Source organism: Mizuhopecten yessoensis, unplaced genomic scaffold (assembly GCF_002113885.1).
Source record: "Mizuhopecten yessoensis strain PY_sf001 unplaced genomic scaffold, ASM211388v2 scaffold10275, whole genome shotgun sequence".
NCBI lineage: Eukaryota > Metazoa > Mollusca > Bivalvia > Pectinida > Pectinidae > Mizuhopecten > Mizuhopecten yessoensis.
Window position 1 is genome coordinate 2,820,281 of NW_018408465.1, and position 16,192 is coordinate 2,836,472.

At 39.6% G+C, this 16,192-nt stretch overlaps 1 protein-coding gene across 15 annotated transcripts in view; it reads right to left on the reverse strand.

Moving 5' to 3' along the window:
- Nucleotides 1-16,192, reverse strand: part of LOC110459950 (protein sister of odd and bowel-like) — a 102,190-nt gene that overhangs the window by 63,880 nt on the left and 22,118 nt on the right. The window contains exon 5 of one of the 15 annotated variants that reach the window (XM_021512486.1): nucleotides 3,702-4,598. The exons of 8 other annotated variants lie outside the window; for them this stretch is intronic. In XM_021512486.1, the coding sequence (XP_021368161.1) occupies nucleotides 3,979-4,598 (620 nt within the window). In that variant the 3' untranslated portion in view covers nucleotides 3,702-3,978. 6 more of the 15 variants (XM_021512502.1, XM_021512500.1, XM_021512491.1 and 3 more) reach the window with 6 other exon arrangements.

The following is a 16,192-nucleotide window of genomic DNA, read 5'->3' on the forward strand; positions in this document are numbered from 1 at the left end:
GGTATACAAGAATTTTTAAGGAAGACCTTGAGATATATATGTTGGCAGAATAGGAGGTGGCAATTGAAATGAAGGACATTATGTTGATGTTAGAATCTTCATATATCAAACACTATTTTTCCAGATAGTCAAACTCAATGATTACAACTCCATATCTTGTTCATCCTGTTTGTCTCCAGGTCAATATCCGGTCACATGACCATTCCTTACGATGTTGCTTGCATCAACTTGGTCAAACCCATATCCAGTGTGAACATTCAGAAATTGGTCTTTTATGACCAAGTGATCTCCTTATACAGGTTCAATTCACATAAAAATAATCTAATGTCTGGTTTAAAAGTGGTATCTGGACATAAGTGGCTCTTAATCAAGTGGTCTCGCAAGCAGGTAAGAATGTACCTTGTTGGATCTCAAAAATATTTCCGTAATTCCAACAACCACAATATTGCAAAGTTTCATAAAGTGTCTGTGATTATATCATGTCGGATACAAGCCAGTATTTTTTTCTATACACATGGGTTATATAAAAGGCATTCCTAGACTAGTGTTTAATACTGCTACTTTGTAGTTTTCAGTTCATTCGTGTTTCTGGGTTCTGTATAGCAACGTTTCTCTCGGATCATATTTTCTCTCTGTATTTTTCATGTTCATCTTCATTTTCCAACTTAAACACTTGTTTGTGGAAGAGATTGAAACAACCACGTTTGCAACAGAGAGGGACTTTGCACACTGAACAGCGTGCTCTGGTTGTCACAGGCCATCCGGCCTTCGTCTTGACATTGTGTTGTTTACAGTATAAACAGTTGGTTGTTCTATAGGGTTCCGAGGGAACACAGCAGTGCTTCTTGTTATCAATGGTAATGCTGATGGACTCCCGCGGGATCACGGTCCCCTCCCCCCAGGACCCACTCAACGGCACGCCCAGCTGGAGGGAGGGGACCTTGTACATAGATCCTGGTGTTGGATATAAATAGGGGGCATGTTCCAGAGACCTGAAATAGTCCATGGACCTTAACGCAGTGTCTGAAAGGGAAGAGGAAAAATGACATTAGGCCTATGTAGACATACAGGTTCAAGGAATAGATGAAAGCTTTAATAATACTTTTCGTTAGAAGTTATCTAGCATCATGTCTACAACGGCCAAAACATCACATTTCACAATAAAATGGTGCTTTTCTGACGGAGAAACACGCACTGATATACGGGACTTGAATTCATTTTTTTGCATGTGTGCTTTTCAACTCATAATAATCTTAGTTTTGTATCATTTGCCAGGAAAATAGATAGTTTCTTACTAGTTCTACAGTGAAGAACAAAATATTGAAGGTCATGATATTTGAAGGTCGTCATAATGGTTTTTTAACTGTAATCAAGTCCGATGTAGTATCTTATTCTTTCCAAGGATCTTGTATTTTGTTTTAACACCCAAAGATGACAAGAACACAAAGGTTTATTCAAAGATTTAATTTTGAAAAGCAGAACATATATACATTTTTTTAATTTCAACTAACATTCTTGACATTAAACATTCTCATATCCATAACACTACCAACAAAGATCTACAAACACTTCATTACTGAATGCATGACAGGTAATAAATAGCTAATCCACATTATTCCTAAGATCACACACACAGTAACGTAATTCCTCTCTCATCATCGCACACAATGTCTTCAATACCACCTAAATTAACCTAGGTCATATTACAGGGACATCCCTAACAACTTTATATAATCACACATATTCATCATTAATCATCTTCATAGCTATCGCACCTCGCTTTTATTACACTGACTTTTTTGTCATCTGGTTAGACACCTGGAATATATTGTCCATTTTTTTCATAATCTTTTCTGCCTAATTTTTATTATATCATAAAGATAGTAACTTCACAAGAACACACTATCCATGAAAATTTAACAGGATGTATAGACACAGAAAATAAATCTGCAGAGTGTCTGGCTGTTAGTGCTACAAACTCAGCACCGACATTGGTGTTAGTTGGCAGTCACATACACAAAGATCATGAAGCTTTATATGTACATCTCCATACACCGTTAGCTGGATCGCTGGATTGTACAAGGAATATGTGTCTCGTTCACCCCTTAAGTTTCATAATGATATACTCTAACCATTGAATTGGAAGAGTTCAAACGTGTCTTCAGGGGGTGAATGAGTTAAGTGATGGTTGTGTTGAGAGCACTGTTATCCCCTTCCCTGTTACCAACTCCTATTCGCTGGTGATAGAGTCGGAAGCAGCCACGTTTCTGACACAGGGGGATGTTACACTGTAGACACTTGTGTTTGGTAGTGACCCGCCAGCCTGACTTGGTCTTCACCTGCAGCATATTACAATAGGCACAGTTCTGGGTCTTGTTGCCATGTGTACGTACAAGCAAGTGATGACCATCACCAGAAAAATCGGCCCCCACAGACTTAAAGTGAGGCAGGCTTGGGCTCCCAACAACACGACCTTGATCCCTAGATGGGTCAAATGTATAATAATTTGAGAAAGGATCATGTGGTTGCACAGCTTCTCCTGAAATAGTAAAGGAAGACCTAGGTTAGGTAATTTGTGATATTTAAACCTTTCCTCAAACATATTAATATGCCAGTCTAACACATTGACACAACTCATTAGACATAATTTCAGTAATGATGGCTACCATTACCTATTTGATCAGACATACCTGGAGTGAAACACTAGTACAAGATACTTTTTCAATGCGGTGTATTCCTCACTGAATCAGGAGAATTGTGCAACATGAACAAAAGCCATATCTGTCAACAACCAAACAGTCTATCAGGTGTGGCTTGCTTTTAGAGAAACAAGAAGCATATTTGTTTAAATCCTAAAGGAAAGCAGGAAATGATAACTTTTAAATTCAATAGCCAAAACACTGAAGGTGATAAAATCTGCATTTCTATGTCCATGCCTTTGACATGAATGCCCAAGTGGTAACACAGCAGATACAATTAGTAACTTAGCTATGGTGTAGTGGATACATGTTACTAGTAAGTTACAATTGAACTCTTACATGTAGTAACACAACTAGTGTAGCTGATACATGTAGCAATAACACAGCTATGGTTGCAGGCAGGACTTGTCATTTTCACGTCCAGAAACTCCTCTCCAAACCGGAGAACTTTCCATAGCAGGAAAAATCAATAATAACAACAGAATATCCAGTTGAACTTCCCCGTTTAGACATATTCTTTTAAGTTCCGGATTGTTTTAGTTTGAACTGTATGATACACTGGGCAGATTGACACGAGACACTAGACCTACATTTCCCCGCTGGGATGAGTATCCTGTATAATCTGGTGGTACTTGTCAAAGCAGTCTCTCATTCTGGCGTTACACAGCGCCACATCACACTTCTCACAGCGATACCGTGTGTAGATTGGAAACCCAGACTTGGTCTTCATTTTGTTGTATGAACAATTGATGCATATTCTAGTGTTCCCAGAAACAGTCCGTACCAGTCTGTGTGTTAAAGGTGATTTCCCTTGTCCATTGCTATCTACTGAACTCTGACTGTTACCAAAGCTACCAATGTTACCATAGCTACCCGTGTGTAAACCTCCACCTTGAGTGGTTTTGCCATACTGATACCCTTGACCTTGAATATCATACCAACGCATCTGGTTGCTGAGCAACGGATAACTGGGATTACTCTTACCACTCTGTGGTCCTGAAAGTAAACAAATAGCTGTATTACAAAATGTCACATCCGAACTACAATCATGCTTCCCTCAAACATAAAACAAGTTTCAACTGGACGAACCAATGCCACGACGTCTTCAAGTTCTTATTTACAAACTCATTTACATCCACCTCTAGGTCACAAAACTTATGATAACCCAAAAACTATCAGCATGCTTGAAAACATCTTTATATGAGTTCTTAACTCGACACCGAGGTGTCCTGCTGTCTGGCTAGTGTAGTGTCATCAGCCATGATCTGACAGACGTGTGTCAGACCTCCGTGTCCAAACTCTTTGTCACATTAGTGTCTTGTTCATACTCGTCTATTCTAGACACCTGCATCGCAACATTGCCAGAATCGTGGCCATACTGATCCGTTCCAGGTGAACGATATTCGTTGCTGTATTGTGAGGATGAGGATTTATATAACTGAACATGGTCCTGCCTGTCCTGCTCCGCAGTAGATGTCGACGGCATGGCAGAGCTGGAAGTGTGGCTCATTGGCTCTATTCTGGACAGCTTACTAATATCTTGTACTTTTTGTGTTTGACCCGTTACGTCATACTTGTACCCAAACACCCTGTGGAAGGCTTGGAAGCAGTCACGCTTGCCTTTACACAGAGGCACAGTGCAAGCCTCACACTTGTGTCTGGTATACACGCCCCAGCCCGAACGTGTCTTTATCTTATTGAGTGAACAGAGTGCACAGGCTCGCAGCTTGTTGCCCTCTATGGGCACCATTCTATGGCTGAGACCCCTGGAGGGGTACTGGGCTGTGCTACCACAACTTATTTCAGATTTAACATTGGGGTCCTGCCACGAAGGCATGAGGCCCGGGATTCCATACTGAGGCAAGGCTGTCAAAGACACTTTGTCATAGACACTCATCTCTGAAAGCAAAAGAAAGACCAGTATTAGTAAGTCCCTGCATACAAGTTAAAAATAAAAAAAATAAAAAATAAAAATTACATGTTCACACTTCTCTTAGATAACAAACATGATCACCACCTTCTGAAAAACAGCTGATAAATTGGCACCCAAAACCAAGGAGCAACCAAAAATGTACAGACTTGTTAGATCATTTTGTTTCAAACCACAAAATCCTTTCCGATTGCGTTGAACTGAACAAATGCACTTTCGATGTTGCTTCCCTCATTAAGGGGAGAGAGAAAACAGATCCCTAATGTAGAATCAAATATTACAATACCTTAAACTTCCCAACAATAGCACATTCCACTGACCGTAGCACTAAAACATAACTTAACACATAACTTAACTGGTGTCCCTCACCACTGAACATAACAACTTTTTATGGATGATCCATCCCTGTGCAGCTGAAGTTTTCAAAGAACCCAATTTCATATATTTCTACAAAAGGCTTGTTTCAAATATAAACCTCGCTCTAGTACTGTCACAAACACAAAACAATATTTGTATTACTAGAATTGTAATGTACACAGATACAACAGTATTTTACAAGTCATTGTGGTGATCAGTAGACAAATGTTCCCTCCCCGGTATCAAAGCTTTAGCACCGCTACGAAAATTGGAACATTTCAGTAAAAATGGGACTCCTTTTGGAGTGGCAGACAATCAACGTCCGAGTTGTCTACGATTGTAGGTAGGCAGTTGTATAAATAAAAGACGTACACCCAACAGTGTTCGGTCGGATCCCATCGCTGAAGGTAAATGCAGAGGATATATTAGATGGAGCTTCAACATGTAGATTCCATAGTTTTATTATCGTTTTACATGTTCTGACTGGCTAGGCTAGCCATCGTCAGAACAACGGTATACATCTTTTAGGGCTAAGGTAAGGTTTGAATAACTCTGCACAGATGGCTGTGTCTGTGGTCATGCCAACAGTCCCGTTATATCTTTGTCGCTTTGCCCAGTGCTCTGGGCCTCTGAGCCCACGTTCTGAAGCAGAAGATGGTAACGCCTGAAGCAGTCACGCTGGCGAGGTCGACACATGGGTAAGTTACAGGCATTGCACTTCCAGTAGGATTTGATGGGTAACCCTGTGGTAGTTTTGACGCCTCGGAGCTTACAGTAAACACACGGTTTGTTAGTGCTGTTGGTGGATCCTCGATCTGGTACCAGAACGTGGTCACCAGTCGCTGCTTTGTCACTATCCTCGCACTCTAAATATCCAAATTGGCTATTATCGAACTGGCCCCTGATATCGGGAGGGATGGTCTGGCCAAAATGGCTCGGAGGTAGAACACCACTAGAATGTGGCATGTAAGTCGACCCTGCAAGGATAAAGAAAGTCACAGATCACATATACAGGCAAGGATAACCAGTACCAAACGCGGATCAGGACATTCATCACCAGAACCTAAGTAAGGATACACAAAGCAGTTTGATCCACATGTTACTGTCATTAGGCTTCAGTCAAAAACATGCAAAATGTTGGAAAACTTGACACCGCCATTTTTGTATCTCTATATACACAATGGACAGTCAATTCTCTATAAAAACGTATAATCTAAAAATGTAGAGAGATTTCCAGTTGTTGACCTTAGCTTTTAAAACCTTTATTACCGACGCTTAGTCTTAATGACGAAGCAAAAATGTCACACAAATGGAGAAAGTAGACCCAAAGCCTAGGATAGCTGATCTCCCTCATTAAGGGAAGCGTATGAAATAATCGGGACGCAGTTGTGCTCTTTCAGATTTTTCTTGTGTTTGTAGGAGCGACCACATGTTACACAGATGAAAGGTTTGTCTTCAGAGTGACTGCGCTCATGGTACACAAGTCGGCTGCGACTCGGAAACTGCTTTCCACAAACACGACATGTGGGTAAACTTTGAGAGTCCGACTCGTGCATTTTCTTATGAAGATGCAGTCCAGAAAATGACCTGAAGCCCTTGCCACATTCAACACAAAAACCTACGAAGTCGTTCTTGTGTACGTCATTCATGTGTTTTTCTAGATTTTGCAGACTATCACACCGCAGGGAGCATATTTTACATTGGCCAAGACATGAATAACCACTTCGTGTAAACATTGACATTCTGTCAGAGCTGGCCGCGCCCATCAGTTCTAAATCATAGAGGGGCAACGACGAAGTACTGGTGCCATCCACTCCTTTCTGTCCTATTCAAAATAAGAGAGAAATTATCAGAACCTGACCATTTTGCATGCGACTTTTAATATTACTATTAATTCATTAAAGGGTTAAGACAGGTACTTACATACCATCAAATTAGGACTTTATTAAAGTCAATGATTTTTTGGACACGTGCCTTTAATTTGTGTGTAAATATATTTCAGATCAATAGAACTGACCTTCTGAAATATCTCTCAGCATTCAAAATTAAATTGCTTCCTGTGAAAAAGATCCATCGCATCACATTCAGTAGTTTCCATTTGCATAGATGTTGGTTTTATTCAATAAAACATCAGAAGCCAATACGTTATTGGCAAAACTCTGGTTTTAAATACAGTTGTACTCCTAATGACCTAGATATACATCAGCATATACCTTGAAACACTTGATGTTATTCGGTCAAATTCAACCAGAACAAATCCATAAGTCCATTCAAAAAATGAAAATAATCAAGAAACAAATTGTCTGTTTCTTGTTAGGAGGTTTCCCCATTAGATTATACATTTCATTCGTTTTCACAATAAAATAATACAGATTGTGACGGTAAGCAACAATGACCTGTCCATCAGCAAGACGATATAACTGACCATGTCACTCCCTATGTACTGCTGAATTCTGATTGGTCGGGACCTGTGCACACCTTGAGGTGTACATTAAGGTTACCACGATATTTGTAACACCTTCCACACTGAGGACACTTGAACTCCTTCACCTCGGAGTGCATTTTCTTGTGTCTTTGTAAAAAGGAATCAAACTGAAAGCGTTTGCCACAAATTTCACAACGGTAGTTTTTAGGGTATATTGGCTTGGTCGGTACACTCATACTGTGAGGCTCTGCAGTCTTGGAGAAATGACATGAGATACAGATAAGGACCTCGTTATGAGGGTAGGAGGGATTAGTCTCTATTTGAACGGGACGACCCACATTTCCACAAACAAAACATGCATTGCTCAGGTCCGTCAGCTCTACTGTCCCCTCGCCTACAGAAAGAAAAAAGAAAATCCAAAATAAGAAGAAAATCTTTAGTTTTTTAGTTTCTTAATGTTGCTAAAATGAAAAACTGAAGTTTAACAGTGATCTAGATTTCTAGGCAAATCCCCCCTGCTTAACCTTAAGATGATCCTCTTTTCTATAGAGCATCAAAAAGGTTTATACCTTGAACTAATCACTTACAAAGGACACTCTAGGAAGCTTTCCCCCTGTATTTCTTGTTGAATCATTCATACGACACGTTATCACTAACAGATGACCGTACACTATCAGTTCAGCTTACTTGATCAACAAGGCACCTACTTTTTCTGCCATTCCAACAAACGAACCTTTGCCTGCTATACACATCAACTTCCTGTAGAAAGTTTAATTGTTTTATCATTTTGAAAAAATTCTGTGCAAAGATGGCCTATAAGCTAATGATTTCCAGTGGGAAGTTGTTTGCAGCTCCTCATATGTGCATTTAGATGAGCTTGATGTTTGTACCTCCGGTCACAACCACGACACACAAACTGTTTGACGGAGGAGTGAGTCTTCATATGTCTCTGTAAGTAAGAACCAAACTGAAACACCTTGCCACAGAAACGACATTCAAAGTGTTTGTTGTGCGGTTTGGTTGGTCTTGGTATGGCGACGTTAGGTTGGGACAATGTTGACTTGCATTTTGTACAAACAAGTATGACTTGCTGCGTGTCGGACAGACAGACAGACATATCTATGGAATTAAAGGACATCCCGCAACACACACAGGCCTCAATCTTCTGCTCCTTTTCCTCTCCACCAACGCCTAGAGACAGAGAAGAAAGAGAGCCAGATCATTGCCTGCTTTCTGTTTATCATTGCCTGCTTTCTATTTATAATAATTTTACATAGACAAAGTTTTTTTTTCTATATATATCACAAATTGCTGTTTTTATCAAGAAAGAGCAGTTGGTGCAGAAATAACATATAAGAATGTCTTAACTACCCAGATAAAGTGAACATCCAACGTTGGCTTCAATGCGTGATCTCGCCGATTCCTTATTGAACGTATTTAGTCTTGGTTATATGTTATTGGAAGGTCCTTGCTTAGGTTTGCATTTCCAACTTCCTTGCATGTCTTCATGTGGAAGTTTAGGTGGAAAGCGTATTTATAACATCTACCACACCACCAACACACAAAGGGTTTTGCTGACGAGTGCGTCCTCAAGTGTCTCTGCAGCAACGAATCGTACATGAAAAGTTTTCCACATTTGGGACAACTTAGATGTCCCTTTGAGACATCCTTGTATTGAGAGAGGGCCATTTGGCAGGGTTTACACAGGATTATGTCACTTTTGGTATCAGTGTGTGCGATATCTGAGGGCCGACAAACATGTCCACACATGGAGCATTTTACACTGGTAGTGATCCCTCGGTGGGCCCCATCTGTACCCCGCGCCCCTACAGAAGAGAGGAAAACAGCAATGAGAATCGGCCACTGTAGCATTTGTCAAATCTGTACGGAGGTCAAGGCAATGCATGCTCTATATATAAGTCATGTTATGTTATGTGGTGTTAATAATATAGTCAGTGAGTGTAAGAGTTTATGTAGATAAATCTGTAAATTAGACACCAAACAGTCTTCTTATATTTTTATATCTCTAAACACTTTTTTTATGTTTACAAAATCTCAAAATGTTGTCATTATTTAAATAATCTGTAAACATTTTTTCTTTTTCATTGTTTAATATATATCAACATGTTGTCCAGTTTCTCTATTGTATACTTGGAATATTCACAGCAGCTGTTGAGCTTCCATCCCTTGAAATGAGGACAAGTTCTGTACGACAACAAATATCACTACAGCTGAATTTACAGTGAAAAGCTTAATTAACATTGGGCAGACTGTTGAAAGGTGAGTTTTCTTTCCAACATCCTGTGTTGTTGAACGCATATTTGTAAACAATTGATGGTTTAATGGCTCTGTATCATTTATTTTTTTATTATTTTCAGTCACTTAAAACACTAAAACAAACTAAGAGAACATTTAGTGAAACGTAAGTTTTATTTGAAACACAATGAATCCAACATTTATACAAGCATCTTTTACAGCAACATCAAATGTGTGTGCAATTTTTTAAAATAACTAGACAATAAAATATTAATTGGAACCATGAATATCTTTTCATAATAATAATCAACTCTTCAATAATCAAACAGAAACTTTGAATTTCCAATGACAAACATTTGTAAAGGTTTTTGTCTCCTGGTCACATCTCTTTTTAACCTTTGACCTCTTCACCCCTCAAGAAGTTCCTATTTACACCTGAACCCCTTTACCCAATCATAATGTTTGCTTCATCACCAACTTTTCACAAGGGTCCATCATAATTGATAGCTGGACCATGTTTACAAACACGCATGTGCCTGGTCAGGTCAAAGTTGTGTTTGTAACAGCGCCCACACTCCGGACAGACACAAGATTTGACCGCAGAATGGCTACGTAAATGACGTTTCAAATGTGCTCGAGACTGAAAGCACCTCATGCACAGCTCACATCTAGGAAGTGATTCATTGCCCTCGTGCATTTTCAGGTGAAACTCGTGACCTTTGTCAGATTTAAACCCCTTCTGACATGGTTCACAGTAAGCTACGAAGTCATGCATAACTTGCTGATGAGATTTGAGCTCAGCCTTATCCCGGAGAATCGCCCCGCAGTCTAAGCACAAACACCAAGTGGACTTGTTGTGAAGGGTCAAGTGACTCTGTAGCAGGTCAAGCGAGGGGAAGGTCAGCTCGCACTCAGGACAGGGCTGCGTTGCCTGCCGACTAGCGAATGCCTCAATGGCCTCGACTACATGGCTCGGGGCTCTGGGCATAGGGGCAAAATGTAAGCCTAGAAAAGATAACAAAATACCAAGATTTAAAATTGAAAAAAAAATCAATGTTACACTATACTCTTTTAATTGTTAACCCACTCTTTTGTATTGATGTGTTCATTGATATAGCTGTTTACCATTACACTCTAGTCTTCATTGGATAAGCCATTTAAAGCTATTATGTGCAGTGAAGGAATTGACCAACTTACAAACTCAAGTGATCAAAGAAACTCCCTGCTTCATGAACTGGTATGACAACTTAACAAGAGAAACCCCATTGTGGGATAATTTATTGAAAGAAAAATCGCAGCACTAAAGGTAATTTCAAGAGATGCAGTAACAAATAATCTGATACACACAATCCAGATATTGATACTATAAACTACATCTTAAATTAGCGATATTCAGATTGGAATAATATGCATGTACAAATTCAGTACATTTTTCTTTTCTTCTCTTTTTGTGTATTGATCACATATGAGTCTGTTTTGTATGAAGGGCAAGGTCTTTTCGGTGTTTGTAGGCCTTATTGCAGACTGAACAAACGTGTGGTTTTTCAGAGGAGTGACTTTTCATGTGACGCCGCAGGTGAGCTTTTGTTTGAAAGTGTTTCCCACAGATCCTGCACTGTGGCCCGTTTATACAACCTTCAGCATACATGTGCATTTTCCTGTGGAGTTCAAATCCACGCATGGACCTGAAACTCTTTCCACAAACATCACATTTGGCAACAACATTACTGGCATCTTCTGATGAGAAATGTGTCAACCGGTTATCAACAGGAGTTGCGGAAACTAACGAGTCAATGATAGGTGATTGATACACAAGACCCCCCTTCACACAAGGATTTAATCCTCCCTCATATGATTTCAACCAGTTTTGGTCGTTCTGGGAAGAAGAGGCCATCCCTAGAATGAAACAAAATAGGCCATTAGGTGGAATTGAGGAAAACCGATTTCAATACCAACTATGAAATAGAATATAATTTTTATAGATTTCTGCTAGAATCAGCGATACCGGTCACCCTTTTGTGTCATTTGAAGACATGAAAAACTGATTCGGAAAATGACCTAGCTTTTCACACAACATAACTCACGTTCATTCCTAATAAAGGAAAACATTTTTAAATGCATTTCAGATAGAACAACCATCCCCTCATATCAACCCTGCTCAGATATGATGTGTGGTCTCCTTGTGATAAAGCAAGTCTTTCTTGTGTTTGTAACTCTTAAAGCATGTTCCACAGAAAAACGGCTTCTCTTGCGAGTGGCTTCTCATATGTCTCAACACATGAAAATTGCTCTGGAAATACTTTCCACATGTGGGGCATCTGTGGGTACACTTAATACTTCTAGTACCAGCAGGCTTCAACTCCGCACTTTTTTCAGACGAGTGACTTTTCATGTGGCGCTGCAGATAAGCACTAGTTTGAAAATGCTTTCCACAGATACTGCACTGCGGACCATCTCCTTGACCTAGAGTATACGAGTGCATTTTCATGTGAAGGTCATACCCTTGTCTGGACCTGAAATTCTTCCCACAAACATCACACTGGGCCAAAACATTACCAGTATCGCTGAGTGGGAAATTAGTGCCCGGGTATAAATCAGGATTTGTAGGAACTACAGGGTCATGGACGGGAGATTGATAAACAGTGCCATCCTCAGGCTGATCACTACCATCCAAATTTAGACTAAATCCTCCCTCATATGATCCTCCCTCATATGATTTCAACCAGTTTTGGTCATTCTGGGAAGAGGAGGCCATCCCTAGAATGAAACAAAACACGTTGTTAGGAGGAACCAAGTACAACTTGTTCTGATGAAAATATAATTTCAAGTCTTCTTTTCAGTTGAATTTGTTCAGGAGGAACACATTTTCAGCTAAATTTCTTTTTTATAAAATGAAACTGAGGAACATGGACTAATTTTACTTTGTACAATAGAATAACTTTTGAACATATTTGTCCATTTCAGTGCAAGATGGTGGTCAACAATAGTTGAGGTACTATTAAAAGAGTAGAACTAAACTCTAAATGATCGCAGGCGAGAGGCTGTCCCAATCAATCTACTTGAAAGTTCAGTTCAGATATGATTACTGGTCTCCTTATGGTACAGCAGGTCTTTCTTATGTTTGTAACTCTTAAAACAGGTCTTGCAGAAAAATGGCTTCTCTTGAGAGTGGCTGCGCATATGTCTCAGCAAGTGAGCATTGCTTTGGAAGAACTTTCCACAAGTTGGACACTCTGGACTGTCCGAGATTCCAATCTTGGAATCATGAATTCTCATGTGAAACTTGTATCCCGATGGCGAGAAAAAGCCTTTATTACATTCCTGACAAAAGGCCACCATACCTGACGAATGTACCTCCATTTCATGCTGTGCTTTTGACTTCCTATCATTGAAAAACTCTCCACAGATTTTGCATTTAATCTTCACAGGGCCTTTTTTGTGCTTTTGATTCAACACTTGGGGGTTTAGAAATAAATGTGTGGGGATATCACCTCCTCCCTCAATTATAGTACCCAGTGAAGAATGATCAACCAGGGCGTCCTCGCCTATAAACGAAAAGAATAGAGGGTGTTAAATTCCAAATATATCCCATCCTTTATTTCAGTGATCTTATTTACAATCATTACATTTCATGGGAGATTCATGCACAGTTAGGTGGTTCTCACTATGACGGAAGATTTAATTTCTTTTTAATTTAGTTGAATTTTGTATTGCTCTGAAGTTAATCTGTGCTGAACTGTACACAGACCAATAAGAACAGTACTTATTCAGCCAAACTTAAAAACAAAGGAAATATTCCTTAATTCCTCCTTTGCATGTACTCGCATAATAATGTGATGCATTGAACCATTTCAAAGCCTTTCTTTCAAAACTTAATTTGTATTCTAATCCAGACCAGAACATGATGAGGCAGCACATTTGATTTCCTCCCAACAACCCTAGGAGTCAAAATCCTGCAGACCAAAACAATTCAGTTTGCGCTGGTGCTTCTGAAGGTCCTGTTTACGCTTGTAGGACCTGCCACATATGTTACAGACATTTGGCTTCTGTACCGAGTGACAAGTCATATGTCGCTCCAGGTGAGAGAAGAAGCAGAGCTCTCTAGTACAGTATTTGCACTTAAAAACTTGTCTGTATCCTTCAGAAGCTGTATGATTTAACATATGTGACTTAAATGCTTCTTGAGAATAGAGATCAATACCACAATGAATGCATACACCAACAGCATTTATCGTATGAACCATCAAGTTATGAATTTTCTTTTTTTTTTCATCCTCAAAACCTATTTGACAAATATGGCACCACAACTTCTCTGAACCAATTGTATAGTCCGCTGAAAAGGTCGGGCACATAAGGTCACTCTGCTCTCCAGTACCCAAAACACAGGAATGACTTTGTAAATCTTCTACAGAAGAAAAGCACTGTCCACAGGAAACACAAGACTTGTCTGTCGTGAACTTTGACCCCAAGGATGACGGTCCTCCAATACATTCCTTGTGCATGTCAAAATGTACTGGATTACCACCTACAATAAAATAAAATTTTGTTTAAAATCTGAACATTAAACTTTTGGCAGCCATAACGGTTCTACTCTTTTTACAACATGGTTGACCTCAGAAAGTACCGGAAAATGATCAGAACCAGACAGACTAACATGTAATGATTGATTTAACACTTATCACCGGAGAGTTTAAGCCACAGCACACTTTGATGAAGTGTTGTAGGTTACAGAACCCTTCAGAGAGTTGTCTCTATGCCAGACATTGCTGCTACTGCACAGTTCTTACGCTTGTGTCTGTTTAGGTCAGACTGATGTTTGTAAGACTTGCCACAGAAATCACACACTTTTTGCTTCTCAAAAGAGTGGCGGTGCATGTGTCGCTCCAAGTAAGAGAAGAATTGAAACACCTTGCCGCAATACTTGCATTGCAATGTTTGTCTGGGGTTACTTGACCCATCGGAAGGCTGATGACAGTTCATGTGGTGTCTGAAAGCTTCCTGAGATCTGTACTCTTTACCACAGAGACTACATACACCGACAACCTCTTCAACCCCACTGTTTCTTAAATGGCTATGAACTTCAAAATCATGCTGATCTTTCCTATTTTGGTCCTCAAATAATATTTTACAGGACTCACAATAAAGCTTCCTAGTACCCAAACTTCGTTTTGAAGATGTATTTTCAAGAACAAAATCCTGCTCTAGAACTCCTGACACTTGTTCACAGGAATGACTTTGTAAATCTTCCACACAAGAAAAGCACTGTCCACAGGAAACACAAGACTTGTCTGTAGTGAACTTTGACCCCCAGGGTGATGGTCGTCCCAAACATTCGTCTTTCATGTCAAAATATACTGGATTACCTCCTAAAACAAAACAAAAATGTTTTGAATTTTATTTCTTCTTTTCAAACTTAAGTGTCAAAATATGTAATTGTTGACAACTAAATACTGGTACACAGGTTTTTTTTATATCCAGTGTAGATGTATGCACCAGTTAACTTTGATACAAGGATACCCAGTGAAAATTACAAATATCCTCATGAAGTACTTCAAATGTTTAATAATACATATGCCTGCACGATTTTCCACCAAAAGGTTTTCCTCAAACTGCTAAAAAAACACTGCTCAGAATTGGCTAAGCTCATTCTCGGCCAATATTTCATAACTGTTCGACACGTTACTAGTAGCCAGTGGGATCTGACCCATAACAAACTTCAAACACAACAATGAATCATAACGCACAAGTTTTACAATGTTACTGATAGTATATGTTACGAAATACTTTCAGTTTCATCCAGGCTGTCATCAATGATATCAAGTGTTCGCTTTCATGAGACAAGAGTGCGTTTTAAGGTCATACTTTTGCTTGTATGATTTCCCACACATTGCACAAACAAACGGTCTCGCCTCGGAATGGTTTTTCAGATGCCTACGAAGATGGGAACCCGATGTGAAAAACTTTCCACATTGGGAACATTTGTGACAATTATCGGTGTTACCTTGCGATCTCTCGTGACTTTTCTGGTGACACCTAAACCCCCACATAGACCTAAAAGTCTTTTGACAGACGTTACACGTAGCCACAACTACACTCTCATCTGTGCATTGGTTCTCATGGGTTTGTTTTTCGGCTTTGCTTGAAAATAGTAAATTACACTTTGAACAATTAAGAAACGGCACTTTATCATCAAAGTCTCTGACACAGGGATGGTTTCGAAAATCTTCAGTACACAAAAAGAACTGTCCGCATCTGAAGCACGGGATCTCTGTACCAAGTCTGGCTGTCGGATCATTAAATTGTCCCAGGGATATGTCTCTGTCAGGGACAGATAACTCCTGGCCTAAAAAATAAACAAATACAAATAAGTTGTCTACCTGGACACTGGGCGGTTGGAAACAGTAAAATAGCATGCAGAAGTGCAAAGAATTGTGTTGTCTTTAATTTGTGCATGTCCCCATTGTCACAGCAGCTTAAATCCACGCTCTAACCAACAACCTACTTTTTATATTCACCGTCACTGGG